Consider the following 26,018-nt stretch of genomic DNA (forward strand, 5'->3'; position numbering starts at 1 on the left):
TGAGATTTGTCAAAATTCTTCTAACAACTGAATGAGACTGTCCTTAAGAGATAAGGGTCTCATCAGGGGCACTGTATGCGAACAAGTGATCCCCACAGTTCCCTGGGCACGCTCTACATGGCCGGCGCACTGCTGACTGTTCGCCATCATTTCTGCCTGCAGCTCACTGAAACGCGAGTTAGGCACGTGCCCCCTTGGTGCTACATCTGGTTTGAGGGACTAGTCCCTGCAGCTTCCGTGTGCTGCTCTCATCTCCTCCTCAGTTGGCTTCTCATTCTTTGTGGGAAAAATGTATCCCGTGTGGTGATGGACACTGGAAGCTGGTGTCCAGGTCCTCCTGGAGGCTGCGGCTGTGTTCCCTGCTCTCTGTCCTTTCTTAAAGCTAAGTAGACTTCGTGCTGGGTAAGCCTGCAGTGCATGTGTGTTTGAGTAAGTGGAACCCAAAAGCCGCTCTGGTGGTCTTCAGCATGACAATAAACGAAAGGACCACAGCACTTTGTCTTTTCATAGTCCAATCAGCTAAAAGAACGACAAGCTACTTATTAGATTAGGAAACAAAAGAATACAAATACGAACTTGCAGAAACGAGTGGGAGAATTCAGCTTTACTGTGATAGGGTTACTCACTTAACAGCCGCTTGTCAGTTGCGGGTGGCTCACAGCAAACAAGTAGCTGTAAGGCAGGAAGTTACACAAGCACTTGCAAAGATTTTAATTAGAAAAAAGTGTTTGAAGAAACATTTAGCAGAATTAGATTTTGTGGGCCACACAGGTTATTGGTTCCGATTAATTTAATCAGGCCTTATAAGGTTTGTTTTCTGTGTTCCATTCTAAAGAGCATAAATATTAAATGCTTATAAAATACACTTCATTCAAAATGCCTTAAATACAAAACACAATTTGAGCACAAAACAATGCATTATGGTCTTGTGGATACATTTACAAAACACTGTAATGAAAAATTAACAGCCTCAAGTAAGTAGATAATACTACACAATGCTTCCTCAACAAATGACATTTTAAACCAAGGAAGAAAAAGCACCAGTAATGCCAATTAGTGTTGTTCTTTTAGTTGTATTGAATGTGATTAAAGAAGAACTTTTTGAATTCTTAGTAGTGGTATTAAAATTAAGTTACTTTCTAAACTGGATTAAAAACAGCACTAAGTCTTCAAAGAACTTAAAGTTGTTAGAAAATTTTGACTTTCCAGCTGGCAATATGACCAAAATACACAAGAGGGCAAATCACAAGTGACGGCACGGAGATGTCCCTAAACATTTCACATTTCGTACAGATCTAGGACGGTGTTCACTGTACACACGTGTCATAAACTGGACTTTCTTGACTCAATGACAGGTGTAGAATATCATGATTCTTACAAGAATCTCTCATAAAGTCCAAGAACAAACATATTCAACAACAACAAAAAAATCGAAACTGTGCACATTTGTTTCTTAAAAAACAAAACAGTGTAAATCAGATTTTTAACCTAATAAGAGAAAATCCATTTTTAAAAGTTTCATAGCTGTATCCATCTTCCTATTCAGCTGAATGGATGAAGCACAATAGCCACAACTTTGTTACAGACTAAAATCCAACAGGTAATTCCAACACCACCTGAAAACAAAGAAATTCACCATGAGAGAGCGCCCCAGCAGTGCTGCCCACATCTGTCTCTGCTGTCCTTAACTCACAGCAAAGACAGTATTTCCACTCTTTTTGAGCAGTGCTAGGCTGAGGCGAAGTTTATGTTTCATAGGTTCAAATTTGTCACTTTCTTTCTTTATTTTTTTTTTTTTGAGACACAGTCTCGCTCTCTCCCTCAGGCTGGAGTGCCATGGTGCGATCTCAGCTCACTACACCTCTGCCTCCCGGGCTCAAGTGATTCTCCTGCCTCAGCCACCCGAGTAGCTGGGATTACAGGTGTGCGCCACCACACTCGGTTAATTTTGTGTTTTTAGTAGAGACAGGGTTTCACCATGTGGGTCAGGCTGGTCTCAAACTCCTGACCTCAGATGATCCGCCCGCCTCCCAAAGTGCTGGGATTACAGGCATGAGCCACCGTGCCCAGCCCGAATTTGTCACTTTCTACAGAGTCACAGGGCTGCATTCTTTACTAAGCAGGAATCGCAGTGAACAGTGGACCCTGGGCTGAACTTCCCTTTCCTGCCAGAGAGATGTGCGTTAGTGAGCTGAGATCCGGCCACTGCACTCCAGCCTGGGCGACAGACCTAGACTCCGTCTCAAAAAAAAAAAAAAAAAAGAGAGAGATGTGCGTTACTACTTATGATATTAATAGATTCCAAAACCAAACCTGTAAGATTAACTTTTCCTTTCTCAGAAAGCATTATAAACAAAGCAATGTCTACCTATGCCTTTCTTGCCCCACCAATAATGGAGAGGCACACATATCCCCCTGTCCAGGAGGACAGGCTGCAAGAGTAGCCCATGGCCCTGCTGGAGGCATGGAAGGGTGGCTGGATGCTTCTCTGGCCCGCAGCGCAGAGCTCCTGGCCTAGGCCCAGCTGTGTCAAACAAAGGAGAGGGGAAGGAAAGGGTGGAGAACGGGACAGGAGTGGTAGCTAAATTGGGAGTCTTTGAAACAGACATTCCCAGCCAGGCACAGTGGCTCACGCCTGTAATCCCAGCACTTTGGGAGGATAAGGCGGGTGAATCACCTGAGGTCAGGAGTTCAAGACCAGCGTGGCCAACATGGTGAAACCTTGTCTCTACTAAAACTACAAAAATTAGTCAGGCGTGGTGGTGGGCACCTGTAATCCCAGCTACCGGGGAGGCTGAGGCAGGAGAACCACTTGAAACCTGGGAGGCGGAGGTTGCAGTGAGCCGAGATCACGCCACTGCACTCCAGCCTGGGCAACAGAGTGAGACTCTGTCTTAAAAAAAAAAAAAAAAGAAATAGTCATTCCTTTTGATACAGTATTCACCTCTAGCATAACCACAAATCACAACCAAAGACCAGCAAGGATGTGTGCTGCAGCATTATCTTTAACAGCAAAAAATCAGGACCCAAATAAATATCCTTCCTCAGGAAAATTTGCAGATGACATATCTAAATGAAGAACAGCTACTGCAAATTCCTTAATGAAGAAATGTGCCGGGCAAGGTGACTCACGCCTATAATCCCCGCACTCTGAGAAGCTGAGCAGGGAGGATTGCTTGATGCCAGGAGTTTGGGACCAACCTAAGCAACAAAGCAAGACCCCATCTCTATAAAAAACTTTTTTTTTAATTAGCTGGGCATGGTGGTGTGCAACTGTGACCCTAACTACTCAGGAGACTAAGGTGGGAGGATCACTTGAGCCAAGGAGTTCGAGGCTGTAGTGAGCTAGGAGGGTGCCACTGCCAACCTGGGCGACACAGCAAGACCCTGCCTCAAAAAAAAAAAGAAAAGAAAAGAAAAGAAATTTACTGATATGGTGCTATGGTCTGCATGTTTGTATCCCCCTAAAATTCATCTGTTAATATGTTACCCCCTACAGTGATGGCATTAAGAGTTGGGGCCTTCTGGGAGGTGATTAAGTCACAAAGGCAGAGTCCTTGTGAATGGGATTAGTGCACTTACAAAAGAGGCCTAAGGGAGCTCGTCCTTCCACCATGCAAGGACACAGTGAGAAGACATTATCCATGAACAGGAAAATGGGCCATCATCAGACATCAAATCTGCCGGCACCTCGATCTTGGACTCCCCAGCCTCCGGGACAGTGAAAAATACATTTCTGTTGTTTATGAGCTACCCAGTTTATAGTATTTCACTTAGCCCTAAAAAACTAAGACGTGGGAATAGGCTTACACTATAAAGTAAAAAGGAGGTACAAAATGTTATGTGCCAGGTGACCTTAACTATATCAAAATAAATGGGAAAAAAAAGACAAAGAAAAATATATCACAGCATTAAAAGCTAATAGGAATCTTATTTTTTATTTATTTTATTTTATTTTATTTTGTTTTGAGACAGAGTCTCACTCTGTCACCCAGGTTGGGGTACAGTGGCATGATCTCAGCTCACTGCAACCTCCCCCTCTCGGATTCAAGTGATTCACACACCTCAGCCTCCCAAGTAGCTGGGATTATAGGCACGCACCACCACGCCCAGCTAATTTTTTGTATTTTAGTAGAGACAGGGTTTCACCATGTTGCCCAGGCTGGTCTCAAACCCCTGGCTCAGGCAATCCGCCCACCTTGGCCTCCCAAAGTGCTAGGATTACAGGTGTAAGCCAGTGAACCCAGCTGGGGTTTGTAATTAATCACTATATTTCTAATCATTCTATAGTGACATGTACTACTTTCAATATCCAAAAAAATTATCTTCAAAAATAAAAGAACGTGGTCGGGCACAGTGGTTCATGCCTGTAATCTCAGTACTTTGGGAGGCCAAAGCGTGAGGATCACTTAAGGTCAGGAGTTTGAGACCAGCCTGGCCAACATGGTGAAACCTTGTTTCTACTAAAAAATATGAAAATTAGCTGGGCATGGTGGTGCACACCTGTAATTTCAGCTAGATGGGAGGCTGAGACATAAGAATTGCTTGAACCTGGGAGGCAGAGGTAGCAGCGAGCCAAGATCGCACCACTGTACTCCAGCCTGGGTGACGGAGTAAGACTCTGTCTCAAAAAATAAAAAATAAAAGAATAGCCAAGAGCATCAAGTGCTACAGAGAGGCCAACCACAATGGGGACTGAAAAGAGACAGAACTGTGGACCTACAGCTAGTGTTTCAATGGGGTATCAGACTTGACGCACTGGGCATGGGTCCCGGAAACAGACCTAGGACTGAATTCTAGCTTTGCTCCTTAACATTTTGGTGACACTAGACAAGTGAAGTAACTTTTCTAGACCTCAGTTTCTTCATGGCAAGCCTCACCAAACCTGCTCACTAAATGGACAGTGAGGAGGATGTCAGGCTAACTTAATCTTCTACCACACACCTCTACACAAGCCTATCCATACTCTTCCACTATATCTTCCAGAAAATTCTTACCTGCTACTCTAGTAGGAAAGGCTACCAGGCGGTCTAGAGGGGTTATCCATTTACTCGGCACAACAGCCACAGGGACAGAATAATACTTCCAAATGAGTGAGATCATCAGCGCAGCCTGGAAAGACACCTGTGGTGAGTGGCACAGCCTGCCGGTCACACGACCCACCGCACAGAAGGGAGCACAGGGAAATGCGAAAACAAACCCAGGAAAACTCTCCAGACTGAGCACCTCAAGCCTAGGAACCCAGTCCCCACAGACAACAGATGAGCACACACGGCCACTAATGTCCCCTGGTGAAACCCTGAATTAGAAAGTCTAATTAAAGACGAGCTCAGCAGCATGTCCGGAACACTGCCAACAAGTAGGCGAGCCTTCCTCTGTGAACTGGCATTTCCCTGTTTTAGGATAAATACAATCTACACATAATTTGAATTAGCTGATCAACTAACCAAAGTCTCCCATAACACGGGTGTGCTTTTCTCACTGAGTATCTGCTTTGGGTAGTCAGACTGTACACTAAACACACCTTATTAGTGATGAAAGCCATCCTTGAAAAAACAGGGAATTCTCCCAAGTGCACCAGTGTTAGCAAGGCACACAGAGGTGAGCCCTGTGTAAGTTTCAATGGTGGGGGATGCTTTATTTCCCTCCATCCCCCTGCAGCATTCCTTCGACTGTCATCTGTCCCCTTCCTGGCTTGAATAGGCCACTCAGAAGAGGAGACATGAAAGAGGGTTGCTGGCCTAACTCCTTTATCTGCAGGAAATTTACCTCTTAGCAAATGGCAGTGCCTCAGGATCAATTTCCTTAAATCTACCCACCCCAAACTAAGCTTTTTGCAGGGTGAGCTTGAATGCTTTGCCTTGGTACTAGATCACACAGTACTGCAACTCGGATATTTACGGCAGCTGCTAAAGGTGTCTGGGTAGCACAACTGTACTCTCGGGGCAGAGCAGAGCCCAGCAACAGCTCCAGGAGAGGCTCCGTGGGTTAAGCCCCAGGCAGGAAGGCTAGAAGCCAATTTCAGTGAGAAAAGCTGGTTCTCTACCTGGAGGGTGGAGAGTGCCCATGAAGTATACCAGGTAACAAGTAAGAGCCAAATTACTGAAGATCTCAGAAAAAACCAACGTCTTCTATAAGCTTCTCACTTCATCCCACCTGGCCGTTCAAACCACAAGGGGATGAAGGCGTGGTGGAAGCTCTCCGAGAACTTCCTTCACAGTTCATCTGCCAAAAAGTCCCAAACTGTAACAACTCTCCTCAAGAGAAAGGCTTCCTTTTAGTCTGACTTACAGACCGAGAGTGTTTAGAGCTCCGTGTGGGCAGGGCCACACGACACGATAGCTGAAGGTGGAACAGCCCAAACTCCCAGCCCTGGATCTACAGGCAACGCTCTGGAGTTCAGGGCCACCAACTCCACTGACCCGGCTGGCGCTCTAGCACACTTACCTGCAATACGTAGAAAGCGACACTTATCACCCATTTTATCTTGGCTAATTGAGCTGTCCGAGCTTTCACTGAAAGGAAAAACAGGATAAACAATTATGTCAGTCCTAAAAAATTAACAACATATTCAAATACACAGAAATGTTATTTTCCCGTATAATACACTTTCTGATTATAAATGGAACAATCACTCAACATATTCAACATAATTAGAAAATGTAAAATAGAATTTTTAAGTCACCCACCATCTCATTATGCCATTATTTAAAATAGAATCCTATTCAGATTGAGATTTGAATAGCTTTAATTTTGAAAACTCTTTTTTTTGAAAACTCTTTTTTTTTTTTTTTTGTTTTGAGGCGGAGTCTCGCTCTGTTGCCCAGGCTGGACTGCAGTGGCCAGATCTCAGCTCACTGCAAGCTCCGTCTCCCGGGTTTATGCCATTCTCCCGCCTCAGCCTCCCGAGTAGTCGGGACTACAGGCGCCCACCACCTCGCCTGGCTAGTTTTTTTGTATTTTTCAGCAGAGATTGGGTTTCACTGTGTTAGCCAGGATGGTCTTGATCTCCTGACCTCGTGATCCGCCCGTCTCGGCCTCCCAAAGTGCTGGGATTACAGGCTTGAGCCACTGCACCGGCCTTTGAAAACTCTTAAAATGACTCATGAAATCAAAGATTCTTTGTATAATAGAATTACCACTTACCAACAGGACTAAATTTTCCTCCCTATTTCCCAGTCTGCACAGTACACGAACCCCTGGTGGGAATCCAGCTTGTCCTGGGCCTGGACAGGCCCCCTTTGTCTGTTTTCCTAGCCACAGAGACAGCTCTCTGACTGTGCACACACTGTGCACAGGGTTCCTCAGCACACAGGCTGCCCTGAGAAAGCGCTCTTCATCACAGGAGACTGTACCCGGGAGGTGACACTCGGAAGAGGACACTGCTGGGCATTTTTCTAGAGAGTGGAACAAAAGCCTCTGACAATCCACTGTGAGACTTTTTTTCTGGGCTTCTCTCAGAAAAGTGATGAATTTAAAAATGAAAACCTACAATAAAGAGTTGGCTCTGAGGAAAATCTGAGAGGATTCTTATATGTTTCTGTGATTAGAAAGCAAAGGTTCACCAACAAATAAGAAGAAAGTAATTATTACTGAGTTTCCTCCAGATAACTTAAAAAGTTTCCATCAATATTCAAAACATCCAAGAAGCAAAGTATGTATTCTACTAATCTTTACATACAGACTTCTCTATAAATCAGCTCTCACGAAGCCTTCAGGCTGCAAGGGACGCAGTACCGTGGGTTTTGAGCTTATCCGTCATCTTGTTGATCTTTCTTTCCAGCCTGGCGTATCTGGCAAACTCGTCCATCATATTGACCGTGGAGAGCTCCTGCTTCATGTCCTGGATCTCCGCTCTCATCTGTGACTCCTGCTCCGCGTCCTTCTGTAGCACCCTGGACATCTGGCAGGGCGGACAGCGGGGATCAGCATCTTCCAACACGGGCCACAGGAGGATCCCCCAATCTCCCCCTACTTTCTGTCTATGCCCTGACCACTCTGTGACCCAGCCAATTGTGTGTTTCCCTGCAGGCTTGAACCCAAACTGGGGCCGTGAACGTTCTCAGGACTAATAAAGAGTGAAGGCTGTTGCTGGAGAACACTGGAAGATTCATCCTGCTGAGAAACACCTACAAACTAGCCCCGCCATGACAAAGTCCTCAAACTCCCATATACACTCCAAACCCCAGCCCCCCGGTGGCAGACAGCCCTAGGTAAACGTCCCTTTCTCTCACTGGCTGTCCCAGGACTGCCGCAGCTCTTGTAAGTTCCCTTCGTGAATGCTGTGGACTCATCACCCTGGCGTTTAGTGCTTCTTTCTTTGGAATCCAAACTGGCCCCATCTCCAGGCAGTCTGGAGCAGCCCCTTGAGGGAACTCCCCTGCCACTGCCTTTGAGGCGACTCCAGCATGGGTTTGACCAGGCAGAATCAGTACACCCTGCTCCAACATCCTACTCCTGCCTCTGCCAACTGGCCAAGCTGCCTACTACCTACACAGCCAGCCTCTGCTGCCTTTTTCAGCTCTCTATAACTACCACCAAAAAAAAAAAAAAAAACCTCATATTCAAATTGCTATTCAAACTATATTTTTCCTTTTGCGGAGATGCCCATGAATTGCTCCAATACAAATTTTTGTCTCTTTCACTATAACTGAAATTGCAATTATGAAATGAAAACCAGTTTCATCACCAGAGCTGTTATTCCAGCGACAGGGAACGTGGGTCCTCTCCCCTGCCTGAAGAATTCAGTCCTAGATTAGACGGGGCAGAGCAAGGTGCAGGTGCAGGGCAACAGCGGTGAGGCGGGGCCAGGGCAGTGTCAGTGCCCAAGTTCAGTGCAGAGGGCCTTCCCACAGAATGGCACCCTGGCAAGAGGCATCAGGGCCAGGCATGGTGATACAGGGGTCCCCAAGAAAGGGCAGCCTGACACAGGAGTCAGGGTCTGTAGGGTGAGGGGGACAGACATACAAGACAAGAAGGAAACCTGCCCGTGTCAGAGCCCAGGTGGGGCGAGGCATGCATTCACATGGGTATCAGTTGGTGGTGGACACCAGAGATTAATTACAAAAGGGTGATCACAGAAATAAACATATTGAGGATAACGTAAGCCAGTCTTCTCACTTTCAGCAAAGACACTTAGAAAAATGCCTCAGCCTGGCGTGGTGGCTCGGCCTGCAACCCTAATACTCTGGAGGACGGAGTGGAAGGATCTCTTGTGTACAGGAGTTCAAGGCTGCAGTGAGCTCAGATCATGCCATTGGACTCCAGCCTGAACAACAGAGTGAGACCTTGTCTCAAAAAAAAAAAGAGAGAGAAAAAAGAAAAAAGGCCGGATGCAGTAGCTCATGCCTATAATCCTAGTACTTTGGGAGGCCAAGGCAAGTGAATCGCTTGAGCCCAGGAGTTTGAGACCAGTCTTGGCAACACGGTGAAACTCTGTCTCTACAAAAAAATATGAAAAATTAGCCAGTTTCATAACCTGGTGAAGGAAGGTAGGGAAGGAGGGAGGAAGGGAGGAAGGGAAGAAGGAAGGCAGGCAGGCAGGAAGGTAGGCAGGAAGGCAGGCGTCTCCAAGAGAAGCAGAATGAATCTTGTGGTGTTGGCTTAGAATTGGAGATCTGTGGTTTCCACAGACAGGCAGAGAAATACAGACATAAACAAAGAGGCACCCTCCCCAGGTTGGCCTGGCTGGTCCCTGTGAGCAGAGGGGCCCCGCATGACCTGGGGGCCCGCCTGCGTCGCCCCCTGCAGGCCCCGGTTCCCGGCACCAGCCCCAGTAGTCTACTCTCCAGGGAACGGCCCCGGGCCACGGCACCGGGAGGGGAGGAGTGGCTGGAGCGCAAGGGAGGAGTCGGCAGTGGCCGCCAGGTGGCGCCCGCAGATCTGCCGGGAAGGCCTAGTCCGGGGACTGCGCGGGTGCCCCAAGACCAGATCCCTTACAGGCGCCTCGGCCACCTGCCCCAAGGGATCAGCGAACATCCCCAAATCCCAGTCCCACACCAGCGGATGAGATACAATGAGAACACAGCACTGCCTCTCAGATATCCCTGCCAAGTATCAGACATGCCAGTGGACGTCCATTCTATGAAATCACTGGCCTCTGATACTCACAAATGACAGCCATGAAAGTCAAGGGAAAACCGGGAAACTCCTCCAGACAGAAGGAGGCTAGAGGCTGGGAAATACAACGCATGATTCCGAACTGGGTCCTTTCCCTGTTAAGGACGTTACCGCAACACGTGGGGAACCTGAATGGGGCCTGAGGATCAGATCGTGGTAAAGTACTTGATGCCTGCATTAGATCTCGGCTCACTACAACCTCAACTTCCTGGGCTCAAGCCATACTCCCACCTGAGCCTCCTGAGTATCTGCGACCACAGTCGAGCACCACTGCGCTCGGCTAATTTATTTTTAGTTTTAGTAGACACGCAGTTTCACTATGTTGCCAGTGAGCTCCTGAGTTCAAGCAATCCGTCCGCCTCGGCCTCCCAAAGTGCTGGGGTTAAAGGCGTGAGCCACTGCGCCTGGCCCCCAAGAATCTATTGAATACCAAAGTACCTGGGAATGAGGGGGTTCAGACTGACAACTCCAAATGGTTCAGGAAACAGAATCAGCTCTCGGTATTGACTGTATGCGTAACTTTTCTGCACATTTGTGTTTGTTTCGAAATTTTTAAAACAGACTAATAAAGATGAAATGTTATAGTGTATCTAAAGTGTGCCTGACACACAGTAAGCACACAATAAATGAGATTCCCTCTCCCCCTCCCAGCTCACAGGTCTCCTCTGCCTGCCGCACAGTAGGGACAACTCTCCAGTTAGAGCTGGGAAGCCAAGTCCGGCCAGTCACCTGAGAGGGAGTACACAAAACAATTAACTCAGGAATGGGAGGTGAGTGAAGGCAGAAGAGTGAACTTGAGGAAAACTGAAGGCAGCTTTGTAAGGTTAACAAAAACAACTGGTGCTTGAAAAAAAAATTACATCTATTACATGTATAAGCACAATAAAAATTGTCTGAGCCAGGCGCGGTGGTTAACCCTGTAATCCCAGCACCTTGGGAGACTGAGGCAGGAAGATCGTTTGAGCCCAGGAGTTCGAGACCAGGCGGGGCAACATGGCAAGGCCCAATCTCTACAAAAAAAAATTAAAAATTAGCCAGGCGTGGTGGCGCAGCTGTGGGTGCCTGTGCCCCCAGCTACTTGGGAGGCTGAGGCGGGGAGGGAGGGATCGCTGGAGCCCGAAAGGTTGAGGCTGCTGTGAGTTATGATGGCACCACCACACTACAGCCCGGGCAACAGAGTGAGACCCTGTCTCTAAAATAAAAATGTTTTAAAGCATAAATTTGCAAATATGCATCAATGTTAATCCAAGACCCACATATAAGTGTTAAAATGTTCTAGAATTATGCAGTATAAGATTTAATAAGATATGAATCTAAATGTAATAATGCAAATATTAATTTTTAGAACAAAAGTAAATAACTGATGCCATGACAACGTGCACAGCCCGTGCTCGCGCCTGCCAGCAGTAGAGCAGGCAAACCCAGGAACCACCAACTCAGGTCACCCTGAGTCCCTGAACACAGAGGACAGAGTCCTCCAACTCAGGAAGCTCCAGACCCTGAACAGCCCCAGATGCCACTCTCGGCCAGGACCCGCCGGCCAGGGCCGAGAAACCAGCAGCTCTCCAGGCCGCCAGCTCCAGTCCTTGGCTGCGGCCCCCACGAGAGTCCCACTGGAGGCCCTGCCCGCACATGCGCACTTCACCAGCGCGCTTCTGCGTCATAGGACTCTGGGGCAGGTCCTGTGAAGCGCAGCGTCGTCCCCCTAAACTAATACTTGAGGACCATCTCCAAGCCTGGTCCACGGCAGGGACTCACTAAGCAACGGCTGAGGAAAAGGGTGTGGGGGCGCGAGGGGGGGCGGTGCTCTAAGAAGATGACCACAGAGGCAAACCCTGCAACATTCTCCTCTGGCTTCAGTCCCCTAGAGGGAAAAGGAGGTGCCCACTCTTTACAGCAGAAACTGAAAGATAATTTAGAAAATGTTGAATCTGAAAGGGCAATCGGCCGGTGAGCCCAGAAGGCAACCCGCGCAGCGTCCTTTATCTGCAAAGCTAGGGTTGCAAGGAAGGGCCTCCTGGCGCCTGCGCAGTGCGTGTGGCTCCTGTGGCCCCTCAGCCCACACCCGTCCTGGGGCGCCTGCGCAGTGCGTGCAGCTCGCAGGGACCCTGAGCCAGTGCCGGTCCTGGGACGCCTGCGCAGTGCATGCGGTTTGCATAGACTGAGCCTGCGCCACTCCTGGAGCACCTGCGCAGTGCGTGCGGTTTGCATGGACTCTTGAGCCCGTGCCAGTACTGGGGCACCTGCGCAGTGCGTGCGGCTTGCATGGACTCTGACCCTGCGCCACTCCTGGGACGCCTGCACAGTCGTGTCGTTCGCATAGACCCACAGCCCGCGCCAGTCCTGGGGTACCTACACAGTGCACCTCCCCTGCACCTGCAGAGCTGCAGAGCCGGCGCTCATCAAAGGCGTCTTTGTTGCCCTCCTATAGCTGAATAAAGTCCCGGACCACCTACTGAATGAACTATGCGTCTGTGACCAGCTTGAAGAGGAGGTAGAGATCCCCGGGAAAATTCCAACCACGCCAACGCCAGAGACTTGGTGTCCTTACCAGGCATCCCACCCCCACCACAGCGGGCAGCTGAGATCGCCTCCCAGGACCTTACTAGTCTTAACTGGCCCAAGGACTTCTGATACTTCAGACCTCCTAAGGCCTCACGTGGGGCAGGGAGCTGGGGGCGCGGCGGGGGGAGGGGGGAACCAGTGCAGCCTAGACTGAGTGATGAGATCAGGGCGCTGCCTCCCCAACTTCTGCTTCAGAAACATCCCAAGGGGGGTTATGATTTAAGTACCTGAGCGTGGCCCCATCCCAGAGGGCACTGTTTTCCCAATTCGACTTTCTGCTGCTTGTCATGAGTCTTTCCCACTTGAATCCTCAAATCAGAGGCTGTGATGAAGTAGCCTCTGATGATGGTGAAGGAGCAGCATTTGACCCTACTCAAGACCAGCGCGTTCCTTACAGCTTCTCACAGACCGTCACCACAAACCCAGTGACCAGGCCAAACATCTCTATTACCAATTACAGGGTGGGTGTACTCTGCTGGGATAATAATTATGTTATCCTTCTGAACCTGGCTAACAACAAATGTTACAATCAAAGGGAAATGGGTTTAAGAAAGCTAACTGGGTTGAGGTTAGAGAGGCCATAAGGTTGTTATAGGAGGCAGCACAAGAGTGGACACAGGTCCTGAGTCACAGAGCAAGACCCGGCCTCTAAAAACAATTTTTTTTATTTCAGAGGCAGGGGGGTGGGAGGGAGACGATCAGGAAAATTAATTAATGAGTGCTAGGCTTAATAACTGGGTGACGAAATAATCTCTACAACAAACTCCCATGACACAAGTTTACCTATATAACAAACCTGCACACGTATCCCTGAACTTAAAAGTTAAAAAAAAAAAAAAAAAAAAAATTGTCGGCCAGGTGTGGTGGCTCAGGGCTGTAATCCCAGCACTTTGAGAGGCTGAGGCAGGTGGATCACCTGAGGTCAGGAGTTCAAGATCAGCCTGGTCAACATAGTGAAACCCCCTCTCTGCTAAAAAAAAAAACACAAAAATTAGCTGGGCGTGGTGGCGCATGCATGTAATCCCAGCTACTTGGGAGGCTAAAACAGGAGAATCCCTTGAACCCAGAAGGCAGAGGTTGCAGTGAGCCGAGACAGCGCCATTGCACTCCGGCTTGGGCAACAGAGCGAAACTCTTGTCTCAAAAAAAAAAAAATTGTCTAATAACAACCAAAAGGAACTAACTCAACAACAAAAAACAACTGAATTTTAAAAGGGGGCAAAAGATTTGACTAGACATGTCTCCAAAGATAAACAGACGGCCATAAGCATCTGAAAAGATACTCAACATCACTAATTATTAGGAAAATGCAAATCAAAACTAAATGAGATACCACCTTCTGTCCATTAGGATAATTAGTATTTTTTTTAAAAAAAGGCTGGGTGTGGTGGCTCAGGCCTGTAACACCAGCACTTTGGGAGACCGACCAAGGTGGGTGGATCACCTGAGGTCAGGAGTTCGAGACCGGCCTGGCCAACATGGCAAAACCCCGTCTCTACTAAAAAATTAGCCCGGCATGGTGGCATGCACCTGTAATCCCAGCTACTTGGAAGGCTGAGACAGAAGAATTGCTTGAACCCAGGAGGCGGAGGTGAGCCAAGATTGAGCCACTGCACTCCAGCCTGGGTGACAGAGAGAGACTCCCTCTCAAAAAAATAAAAATAAGCTGGGTACGGTGGCTCAGGCCTGTAATCCCAGCACTTTGGGGGGCCAAAGCGGGTGGATCACTGGAGGTCAGGAGTTCAAGACCAGCCTGGCCAACATGGTGAACCCTCATCTCTACTAAAAATACAAAAATTAGCCAGGCATGGTGGCGGGCACCTATAATCCCAGCTACTTGGGAAGCTGAGGCAGGAGAATCTCTTGAACCCGAGGGGCAGAGGTTGCACTGAGCCGAGATTGCACCATTGCACTCCAGCCTGGGTGACAAGAGCAAGACTCCATCTCAAAAAAATAAATAAAATAAAAATAATAAATAAAAATAAAAATAATAGGCCGGGCGCAGTGGCTCAAGCCTGTAATCCCAGCACTTTGGGAGGCCGAGACGGGTGGATCACGAGGTCAGGAGATCGAGACCATCCTGGTGAACACGGTGAAACCCCGTCTCTACTAAAACTACAAAAAACTAGCCGGGCGAGGTGGCGGGCGCCTGTAGTCCCACCTACTCGGGAGGCTGAGGCAGGAGAATGGCATGAACCCGGGAGGCGGAGCTTGCAGTGAGCTGAGATCCGGCCACTGCACTCCAGCCTGGGCGACAGAGCGAGACTCCGTCTCAAAAATAAAAAAATAAAAATAATAATAATAATAATAAATAAATAAGAAAACAAAATACGTGTTGAAGGATGTGGAGCAACTGGAACCCTTCTGCATTGCTGGTGGGAATGTCGAATGGTGTGGCTGCTATGGAAAACAGCATGGTGGTTTCTCAAAAACATTCAACATAGAATTACCATAGATCCAGGAATTCCACTTCTGGGTATATGTCCAGAAAAACTGAAAGCAGAGACTCAAAGAGGTATCTGTAAACATTTTAGCATTATCTACAATAGTCAAAAGGTAGAAACAACCCAAGTGTCCATAGACAGATGGATGAATAAACAAAATGTGGCCTATACATATAATGGGATACTATTCAGCCTTAAAAGGGAAGGAAATCCCAACTCATGCTACAACATGGATGAACCTTAAGGATATTATGCTGAGTGAAAAGCAGCCAGTCACAAAAGGAAAAATACTGTCTGATTCCACTTATATGACATAGGTCCCAAGAGTAGTCAAATTCACAGAGACAGAAAGTACAATGGAGGTTGCCAGGGAGAGGCAGGAATGGAGAGTTGTTTAACGGGTGCGAGAGTTTCAGTCAGAGGAGATAAAAAGGTTGTGATATGGGGCCGGGCATGGTGGCACATGCCTGTAATACTAGCACTTTGGGAGGCCAAGGAGGGCAGATGACTTGAGGTCAGGAGTTTGAGACTAGCCTGGGCAACATAGTGAGACCCCATCTCTACTAAAAATACAAAAATTAGCCAGGCATGGTGGCAGGTGCCTGTAATCACACCTACTTGGGAGGCTGAGGCAGGCGAATCGCTTGAACCTGGAAGGCCGAGGCTGCAGTGAGCCAAGATCAGGCCACTGCACTCCAGCATAGGCAACAGACTGAGACTCTGTTCCAAAAAAGAAAAAAGAAAAAGTTCTGGGAGCGGGGCCAGGTGCAGTGGTTCACACCGGTAATCCCAGCACTTTGGGAGGCGAAGGTGGGCGGATGGCTTGAGGTCTGGAGTTTGAGACCAGCCTGGCCAACATGGCAAAGCTCTGTCTCTACAAAAAATACAAAAAAATAGCTGGGCATGGTGGTGCATGCCTGTGGTCCCAGCTACTTGGGAGGCTGAGGTGGGAGGATCCCTTGAATCTGAGAGGCAGAGGTTGCAATGAGCTGAGATTGTGCCACTGCACAGAGCCAGACCCTGTCTTTTTTTTTTTTTTTTTTTTTGAGACTGAGTCTGGCTCTGTCGCCCAGGCTGGAGTGCGGTGGCCGGATCTCGGCTCACTGCAAGCTCCGCCTCCCGGGTTCACGCCATTCTCCTGCCTCAGCCTCCCGAGTAGCTGGGACCACAGGCGCCCGCCACTTCGCCCGGCTAGTTTTTTGTATTTTTTAGTAGAGACGGGGTTTCACCGTGTCAGCCAGGATGGTCTCGATCTCCTGACCTCGTGATCCGCCCGTCTCGGCCTCCCAAAGTGCTGGGATTACAGGCTTGAGCCACTAGACCCTGTCTTAAAAAAATAGTAATAAAGTTCTGGGATAACGGTTGCACAAAAATGTGAATGTACTTAATGCCACTGAACTGTACACCTAAAAATGATAAAGATGATAAATTTCATATTATGTAGATTTTACAATTAAAAATAAGAAGATGAGCATGGGCCAGCTCATCAGGAGTCTTTTATGCAATGCTAAGGACCTGAGACATCATCTTAAAAAGACTGGATAGCATCAGGAAAGATTCTGAAGGAGACTCAGGGGTTAAAAGAGAATTCCCTGTATCTCCAGGACAATGCAGACAGTAGGACAACGGAGAGAGTAAGAATAGAGTTTTGCACAAAACAGACACTCAGTGAATACTGGTGGAATAAAATATACTCCACTATTACCAATTTATCTTAGGAGAGAAAAGCAAGAACTGTTTTCCAAGACAATGCTACAACGCATGCGCCCAATCTTTGAGGTCTCCGTCTGTGCCCAACAGCTCCTCATTCCTGCTGTGGGCATACAGAGGGCGCTCATTCCCGGGGACAGTTCCTAAAGTACCCCCACCTCCCATGACCACACCCCACCACGCCCTGTTCAATTTGCCACCAAATCCCTATCCCTATCCCTGCTCCAACAGGCAATCAAATCTCCACCTCCAGTCACTAGGGGGATGACTTAGCGCCACTACTAAATTCTCTGAGCCAGACTCCTCCGGGAGGTAAAGGAGGATGGGATAATACTCGCCTCTCCCAGCAGCCGTGACAGGGAGGTAATGTACTCACTACCTGGCAGAAAGAGTGCTCCCCAAGCTGGTTGCTCCCTTGGATATTGAAGGCATCACGCTGTACTGAGATTCTCTCTGCACCTGTCTCCCACCCTACCCATCCCAAGAATGTGCGCTCCTGGACGCTAGGATCCATCTTTCCGGGACCTGGAACAGCTGACTTCGCCCGCCAGGCCTCTGGGAAAACCCTGGGAGAGGGCTGTTCAAATGCCTCTAGGGACCAGAATTAACGGAAACGGGTGAGGCTGGCAGCGGGGCACCAGGAACTCCCAATGTGAGGTTCGCCGCCGCCACCCACAGCGAGAAGATTCCTGCCCCGTGAAAGCGTGGCCCAGGGTTGCCGGATGTTTCTCCCCGCACCACCCTAGAACCCAGAAAGTCTGATTCTGGGGTAAAGCGTCGCACCTTTTAGACGCTACCAACTATCTCAAAAAAGCTTACAGACCAACCAAGACGCTACTACGGGCTGAATCTGGCCTTCAGTCGCCCAGTTGAGACCCCTGTACCTACTCCCAGACCCGCCAGGGGACTGGGGCGGCATCCCCACCGGCCCTTGCGAGGCCAGGCAGCCACTTACGAAGGATGAGAAGGACGGGAGGAGGATCCTAAGAACATTGCACCCAAACACGAAGCTGAGCACCAGCAACCACGCCCAGTGGTCGGCCGCGGCTGAGCTCATCCCGGATACTCCTGGCTGTGGTGGGTCCGCTACGGCAGCTCCATGGGGACCACGCCAGCAGAGGCGACTGCGCCTGCGCGGGTGAAGCCCAGCGCGCCTGCGCACTGCGTCGCCCTCGCAGGAGGCGGGGCCGTTTTTACCACCCGCTCCAGTTGGAGCGGTTATGTTCCAGGTTCCTCCTGGGCCTTCGGGGATTCCGTAGCCTTCTCGCACCCGCCCCCACTCCTACTGAACCAGTTTTTCTGATGTCCGTGTTTCTTTTTCTCCTTCTTTTTAAAATTGAAAACCTTACAGTACCAAATTCTGGTTTCCAGTGCTAACGACTCCCTGCTTTTGTCATAATTAGTACTTTCTTTAACTTTTAATTCTAGATAAGTTTAAGGTAAACTCTTCCATAAATAAAAAACTACCGTAATTATAGTAGCAGGTAGCTGTCGTGTTCCAAGCAGTTATGTGGAAAATGCCTTACGTTTTCGTTCCAGAGCTAAACACTGTAGTAAGTCTAACCAATTTACACAATTGCATACCTGTAAAAATAAGTTTATTAGACTGCACTGTTCACAATCATTAGTAATAGTTAATAAAGTAACCTGAATCTAGGTGAAGATCAGGTTTTGCCGCAAAAGAATCCCAAATCAAATGTATGCATAGTGGGCAAGGCGCGGTGGCTCACGCCAGTAATTCCAGCACTTTGGGAGGCCGAGGCGGGCGGGTCACGAGGTCAAGAGATCGAAACCAGCCTGACCAACATGGTGAAACCCCGTCTCTATGATACAAAAATTAGCTGGGCGTGGTGGCGCGCGCCTGTAGTCCCAGCTACTCGGAAGGCTGAGGCAGGAGAATCGCTTGAACCCGGGAGGCGGAGGTTGCAGTGAGCCAAGATCTTGCCACTAGCACTCCAGCTCCGGCGACAGAGCGGGACTCCGTCTCAAAAAAAAAAAAGTATGCATAGTGGATAAAACAAGACATGTTCAGCTGTCTCTTCTGCCACGCTGCCATGGCTGGTTTCTGAGGACTAATTCCTAATCAAAATGATGCAAGATTGCGGGTACAGTGGCTCATGCCTGTAATCCCAGCACTTTGGGAGATCCAAGCAAGGTGATCACGGGCCCAGGAGTTTGAAACCGGTCTAGGTAACATAGTGCGACCCCATCTTTACAGTAAAATATAAAAATTAGCCAGGCATTGTGGCACGTGCCTGTGGCCCCAGCTATTAGGGAGGCTGAGATGAGAGGATCGCCTGAGCCCAGGAGGTCGAGGCTGCAGTGAGCTGTGATCACACCACTGTGCTCCAGCCTGGGCGACAGAGTACAACTCTGGTTCATTATTATGAACCAATTAAAATAATTATGCGGCTGGGTGCAGTGACTCAAGCCTGTAATCCCAGCACTTTGGGAGGCCAAGGCAGGTGGATCACCTAAGGTCAGGAGTTTGACACCAGCCTGACCAACATGGCAAAACCCTGTCTCTACTAAAAATACAAAAATTAGCTGGGTGTGGTGGCGGGCGCCTGTAGTCCCAGCTACTCAGGAGGCCAAGGCAGGAGAATCGCTTTAACCTGGGAGGCGGAGGTTGGCTGAGATCATGCCACTGCACTCCAGCCTGGGCGACAAGAGTGAAACTCTGTCTTAAAAAAAAAAAAAAAAAATTATGCAAGAGGCTGTGGTTCTACAAATTTCTTTTTTCTTTTTTTTTTTTTTTTGAGACGGAGTCTCGCTCTGTTGCCCAGGCTGGAGTGCAGTGGCCGGATCTCAGCTCATTGCAAGCTCCGCCTCCTGGGTTTACGCCATTCTCCTGCTTCAGCCTCCACCTTGCCCGGCTAGTTTTTTGTATTTTTTTTAGTAGAGATGGGGTTTCACCGTGTTAGCCAGGATGGTCTCGATCTCCTGACCTCGTGATCAGCCCGTCTCAGCCTCCCAAAGTGCTGGGATTACAGGCTTGAGCCACCGCACCCGGCCAGTTCTACAAATTTCTGTTCAAGAAAACATGTGAAACAAAGCTATTCTGTAGGGGTTGAGTGAATCCTTTCCCTGAAAGGACTTCTTGGTTAGTAAGAGACTTCTGAACTGACCAAAACAAAGAGCAGGAGCCTGGCTCTCCTCCATGGCCTTCCCTTCCACCTGGATGGACCACGCAGCATGGCAGCCCGGCTCCTGGCTCCTCTCTCACTGGAGATTGAGATGGATTTAGAAGGAGAAACTGCCTCTTGAAAAGTGATGACAGGCCAAGCACAGTGGTTCACGCCTGTAATCCCAGCATTTTGGGAGGCCAAGGTGGGTAGATCACCTGAGGTCAAGAGTTCGAAACCAGCCTGACCAACATAGTGAAAACCCACCTCTCCTAAAAATACAAAAATTAGTTGGGCGTGGTGGCACATGGCGCATGCCTGTAATCCCAGCTACTCAAGAGGCTGAGGCAGGAGAATCACTTGAACCCGGGAGGCGGAGGTTGCAGTGAGCCCGCATCACGCCATTGCACTCCAGCCTGGGCAACAGAGAGACTCCATCTCAAAAACAAACAAGAAAAACAAAAGTGATGCCAGCCCCGACCCCACTAGACCCCTTTCATCGGCCCCTAGTCTCTGCCTCTGGCTAAAGAGAGGCTCACCACTACACCCCACTGCCACATATCTTCAGGAAAAGGATTACCTAATTCCTGGACAGTCGAGAATGCCTAACCAAACAACAAAAACCCTGGAGCGTGTCCTCAGCTTTGCAGCAGTGATGGGAGAGGAGCAGCAGCACCCGGGCTTCACAGGCAGCCCAGTTTGAAGAACTCAACCCTCTCCTGTTGCTTCCTGTGAGAAGCACTTCACAAAAGCACCAACAATGGAAGGCTGAGACCTTCTTCCAACACATGGAAAGCACTGTGAGAGCCAGGGTGTTTCAGCATGAGTCAGTCTACATCTAGTACAGGTTAAGATAATAAACAAAGCTCATAACAAGAAGACAACTGTTCATTTCTCAATGTTGCTGTAACATATTACCATGAGCTTGGTGACTTAAGATAACCCAACTTTATGATCTCACAGTTCTGAGAGAAAGATTCCTGAAATGGGTCTTATTGGGCTAAAAATAAAAGCAAAGCTGTATTCCTTCTGGTAGCTCCACGGGAGGATTCATTTCTTTGCTTTTTCCAGCTTCTAGAGGCTGCCTGCGTTCCTGGTCTTGGGTCCCTCCTCCTTGTCAAATCCAGCAGGCACAGTTCTCTGACTCCTGCTTCCATTATCACATCTTCCCTGGCTCTCCTGCTTCCCTCTTTCACTCTAGAAGAATCTTTGTGATTACATTGGATCCATGTGGCTACACCAAAATAATCTATCCATTTAAAATTGTTAATTACATCTGCAAAGTCCATTTGCCACAAAAAGTAACATATTCATATGTGCTGGGGATTAGGTCGTGGCCATGGTGGGGGGACGTTATTCTGCCTACTGTAAATACCATAATCATTTGTGAAAATGAACCAAGATGGCAGCAAGAGAAACTCCACAGAGAAGCCTATTGTTAGTTTATTAATGAACATGGTGTTGGTTGCCAGAGGAAAACCATAAGCTTCCAAGCACCGCTGGAGAAATAACATCAGTTGCTTCCAACTAATCAGTGTTAGATGAATCCAGGCACATGCCCCACCTCAGCCTGACCTGAGAATAGGGTAAATGGGACATATGTCAGAGGCTCAGGAGTCCCTAAAAAATTTTCAAATAGAGTTTCTTTTTAAAATGTCTGAACACCTTTTATTGCACATAAAATCTACCTTAAAGTGGACAAGATGGGAACCAAACATTGAAATCTGTGAGTTGAATAAATCCAGTGAAGAGTGTTGGTTTCAGCCAGAAATCAGTATAAATCATGAAAATAAGTGGATTTTAAATTCCTGGTCAAGGCTGGGCACAGTAGCTCATGCCTGTAATCCCAATAGTTCGAGAAGGTTTTGAACCCAGGAGTTCCAAACCACACTGAGCAACATAGCAAGACTTCGTCTCTACAATCAATCAGTCAATCAATTCCTGGTCAATGTGACATGGGTATTCAACTCTTAAACCCCAACAGAAATGATGACCTAGAAATAGGTGCCGGCTGGGGGTGGTGGCTCACACCTATAATCCCAGCACTTTGGGAGGCCGAGGTGGGTGGATCACCTGAGGTTGGTAGCTCGAGACCAGCCTGGCCGACATGGCAAAACCCCGTCTCTACTAAAAATACAAAAATTAGCCAGGCATGGTAGTGCGCACCTGTAATCCCAGCTACTTGGGAGGCTGAGGCAGGAGAATCGCTTGAACCCAGGAGGTGGAGGTTGCAGGGAGCCAAGGTGGCACCATTGCACTCCAGCCTGGTGACAGAGTAAGACTCCATCTCAAAAAAAGAAAAGAAGAAGAAGACTAATAACTAAAAATAGGTGTTGTTCCACTGTGAGCTGCATAGAGCAGGTGTATGCAAACCTAGCCCCAAAGGCCAAAGGAGCTAAGAAGCTGAAGAAAGAAGTTGACAAAACTAAGTTTCTCAAAAATAAATATTTAATAGAGAAACAAACAGAAGTAGCTCATACCTCAGGCAGCCATAGTAGGTTTCTGAGCCTGCACTTCAGAATGTATTGTGTTGTTTTGTGTGTTGTGTTTTGTTTTGTTTAGGGACTGAATCTCACTCTGTTACTGTGTCACCCAGACTGGAATGCAGTGGCATGATCATAGCTCACTGCAGCCTCCAACTCCTGGGCTCAAGGGATCCTCCTGCCTTAGCCTCCCAAGTAGCTGGGACTACAAGTGCAGGCCATCACGCCCAGCTAAGGGGGGTGTGTGTGTGTGTGCATTAATCAATTTTTACACTGCTCTAAAGAACTACCTGAGACTGGGTAATTTATAACAGAAAGAGGTTTAATTGACTCACAGTTCCACATGGCTGGGGAGGTCTCAGGAAACTTACAATCATGGCAGAAGGCCAAGGAGAAGCAAATATCTTCTTCACGAGGTGGCGAGGTGGGGGCAGGTACCACCACCATCACAAAAGATCTCACAAGATCTCTCTCAGATCTCATGAGAACTCCCTCGCTATCATGAGAACAGCATGGAGGAAACCGCCCTCATGATCCAATCACCTCCCACCAGGTCCCTCCCTCAATAAATGGGGATCACAATTCGAGATGATATTTGGATGGGCACACAGAGCCAAACCTTATCAATATGTGTGTGTAGATGGGGTCTCACTATGTTGCGCAGGCTGGTCTCGAACTCCTGAGCTCAAGCAGTCCTCCTGCCTCATCCCCACAAGTAGCAGGGATTACAGGTGCACCCTATCACACCTGGCTAATTTATTTTTATTTTTACTTTTTGTAGAGTTGGATTCTCACTATGTCATCCAGGCCAGTCTCTAACTTCTGGCCTAAAGCAGTCCTCCCACCTCAGCCTCCCGAAGTGATGGGACTGCAGGTATATGCCACCATGCCTGGCCAGAAGGTATTCTTTATATACAAGCTTTTAGGGCAAAATATGTGCCAACAATGAATGAAGAATTGGTGTCTGTTGGAATATTGCATTTTAGTATACCTGAATTGTTAAGCCTTTGTGTGTGTATATAGCTAATCTGAAGAAAAATAGAATGTAATAGGAACTATCTTGCTATGTTTAGTTTTTGGTTGTTGCTGTTTGCTAGAGACAGGGTCTCAATTTGTCACTCAGGCTGTAGTGCAGTAGCGTGACTGTAGTTTACTGCAGCCTCGAACTCCTAGATTCATGCAATCCTCCCACCTCAGCCTCCCAAGTGGCTAGGACTACAGGTGTGCAGCACCACACCTGGCTAATTTTAATGAGGTTTTTAAAAGTGTTTATAAAAGATAATATTTAAGGTGATGGATATCTAAAAAAACCAGCTTTGATCTTTAACACTATATGAATCTATCAAATGATCAAATGGATCCCCAAAATGTGTACATCTATTATGTATCAATAAAAAAGATTCCAGGCCAGGTGGGGTGGCTCAGGCCTGCAACCCAAGCACTCTGGGAGGCCAAGGCAGGAGGACTGCTTGAGGCCAGAAGCTGGAGACCACCCTGGGCAACACAGCAAGACCCCCATCTCTACAATATAAAAGAATAAAATAAAAAGAGTCCAAGAAATAAGTTAAATTATATATGTGGAAGGGTTCCCTGAAAGAACAAGAATTTACATCTTTAAATAAAGTAAAATGTTAAAAAATGGAAGTGTAGGCTGGGTGCGGTGGCTCATGCCTGTAATCCCAGCACTTTGGGAGGCCAAGGCTGGCGGATCACGAGGTCAGGAGTTCGAGACCAGACTGGCCAACATGGTGAAACCCCGTCTCTACTAAAAATACAAAAATTAGCCGGGCATGGTGGTGGGCGCCTGTAATCCCAGCTGCTTGGGAGGCTGAGACAGAAGAATTGCTTGAAACCAGAAGGCAGAGGTTGAAGTGAGCCAAGATCGCGCCACTGCACTCCAGCCTGGTCAACAAGAGTGAAACTCTGTCTCAAGAAAAAAAAAAAAAAAAAAAGGAAGTTTAAAAACAAGCATTTCTGCAACATTTTAAAATACAAATATTAAATTATCCTAAATGGCAGCACTATTTATATTGCTAGATGGTGGTGTGCAACATTGAATTGTTTGCTTTCAAATGACTAATTGTATCTTCTATGAATTTCACCTCAATTTGAAAAATATTGCTAAAACCAGATAACCTTTATTTATTTTTTATTTTTTGAGATGAAATCTTGCTTTGTTGCCCAGGCTGGAGTGCAGTGGCACAATCTTGGCTCACTGCAACTTTTGCTTCCCAGGTTCAAGTAATTCTCTGGCCTCAACCTCCCAAGTAGCTGGGATTACAGGCATGCACCACCACGCCTGGCTAATTTTTGTATGTTTAGTAGAGACAGGTTTCACTGTGTTGGTCAGGCTGGTCTCAAACTCCTGACCTCAGGTGATCTGCCTGTCTCAGCCTCCCAAAGTGCTGAGATTACAGGGATGAGCCACTGCGCCCAACCCAGATAACCTTAATATTTTATTTATTTTATTTTATTTTATTTTTTTAATGGAATCTCTCTCTGTTGCCCAGGCTGGAATGCAGCGGCCTAATCTCAGCTCACTGTAACCTCCACCTCCCAGGTTCAAGCAATTCCCCTGCTCCAGCCTCCCGAGTAGCTGGGATTACAGGTGTGCACCACTATACCCATTAATTTTCGTATTTTTAGTAGAGATAGGGTTTTGCCATGTTGGCCAGGCTGGTCTCAAACTCCTGACCTCAAGTCATCCACCCACCTCAGCCTCCCAAACTGTTGGGATTACAGGCATGAGCCACCACACCTGGCCCCAGATAACCTTTAAAATGTTTTTATTTTAGTCCTTATTTTACACCAAGCCCTTCTCATAGGTAAAGTTCAATAAGTTAAAAATTAATCTTCTTATTGTTATTAGTACAGCCAACTTTATTTAGATCATAAATTTTCACAGGCTTAGTACTATGCCCAGAAATGTATCTCTAAATAAACTTTCATTTGCATTTTAAATTTGTTTTTATTTTATGTCACGTCACCTCTGTTTTAAAAATAATTAAAATATTAAAAGTTTTTATTAGGCCGGGCGCGGTGGCTCACGCCTGTAATCCCAGCACTTTGGGAGGCCGAGGCAGGCGGATCACGAGGTCAGGAGATCGAGACCATCCTGGCTAACACGGTGAAACCCTGTCTCTACTAAAAATGCAAAAAATTAGCCGGGCGAGGCGGCGGGCGCCTGTAGTCCCAGCTACTCGGGAGGCTGAGGCGGGAGAATGGCGTGAACCTGGGAGGCGGAGCTTGCAGTGAGCCGAGATCGCGCCACTGCACTCCAGCCTGGGCGACTAAGCGAGACTCTGTCTCAAAAAAAAAATAAAAATAAAAAAAATAAAAGTTTTTATTTTAAAATAGTTTCAAACTTGTAGAAAAGTTGTGGCCGGGCACAGTGGCTCCACCCTGTAATCCCAGCACCTTGGAGGGGTAAGCCAGGAGAATCACTTGAGTGCAGGAGTTCGAGATCAGGCTGAGCACCATAGAGACAGAGACCCTGTCTCTAAAAAATATTCTTTTTTCTTAATTAGCCAGGCATGGTGGTGCACGCATGTAGTCCCAGCTACTTGGGAGGCT

The 26,018-nt window shown here is 47.7% G+C and overlaps 1 protein-coding gene across 5 annotated transcripts; it reads right to left on the reverse strand.

Moving 5' to 3' along the window:
• Positions 1-687: 687 nt before the first annotated feature.
• WRB (tryptophan rich basic protein) lies at positions 688-18,007 on the reverse strand. Of its 5 annotated transcripts, none has more exons than XM_025378245.1 (5): positions 17,793-18,007; positions 7,738-7,903; positions 6,448-6,515; positions 4,998-5,112; positions 688-1,616 (listed from the first exon to the last, which is right to left on the reverse strand). In XM_025378245.1, the coding sequence occupies exons 1-5, from the start codon at positions 17,892-17,894 to the stop codon at positions 1,543-1,545; spliced, it is 525 nt and encodes a 174-aa protein (XP_025234030.1). In that variant the 5' UTR covers positions 17,895-18,007; the 3' UTR covers positions 688-1,542. The 5 variants fall into 5 exon arrangements, with proteins under 5 accessions (XP_025234030.1, XP_025234033.1, XP_025234034.1 ...); XM_025378248.1 differs by having other exon boundaries at positions 17,722-17,821; XM_025378249.1 differs by having other exon boundaries at positions 17,621-17,821.
• Between the last annotated feature and the right edge of the window lie 8,011 nt (positions 18,008-26,018).

The sequence above is a fragment of the Theropithecus gelada genome, chromosome 3 (assembly GCF_003255815.1).
Source record: "Theropithecus gelada isolate Dixy chromosome 3, Tgel_1.0, whole genome shotgun sequence".
Classification (NCBI taxonomy): Eukaryota; Metazoa; Chordata; class Mammalia; order Primates; family Cercopithecidae; genus Theropithecus; species Theropithecus gelada.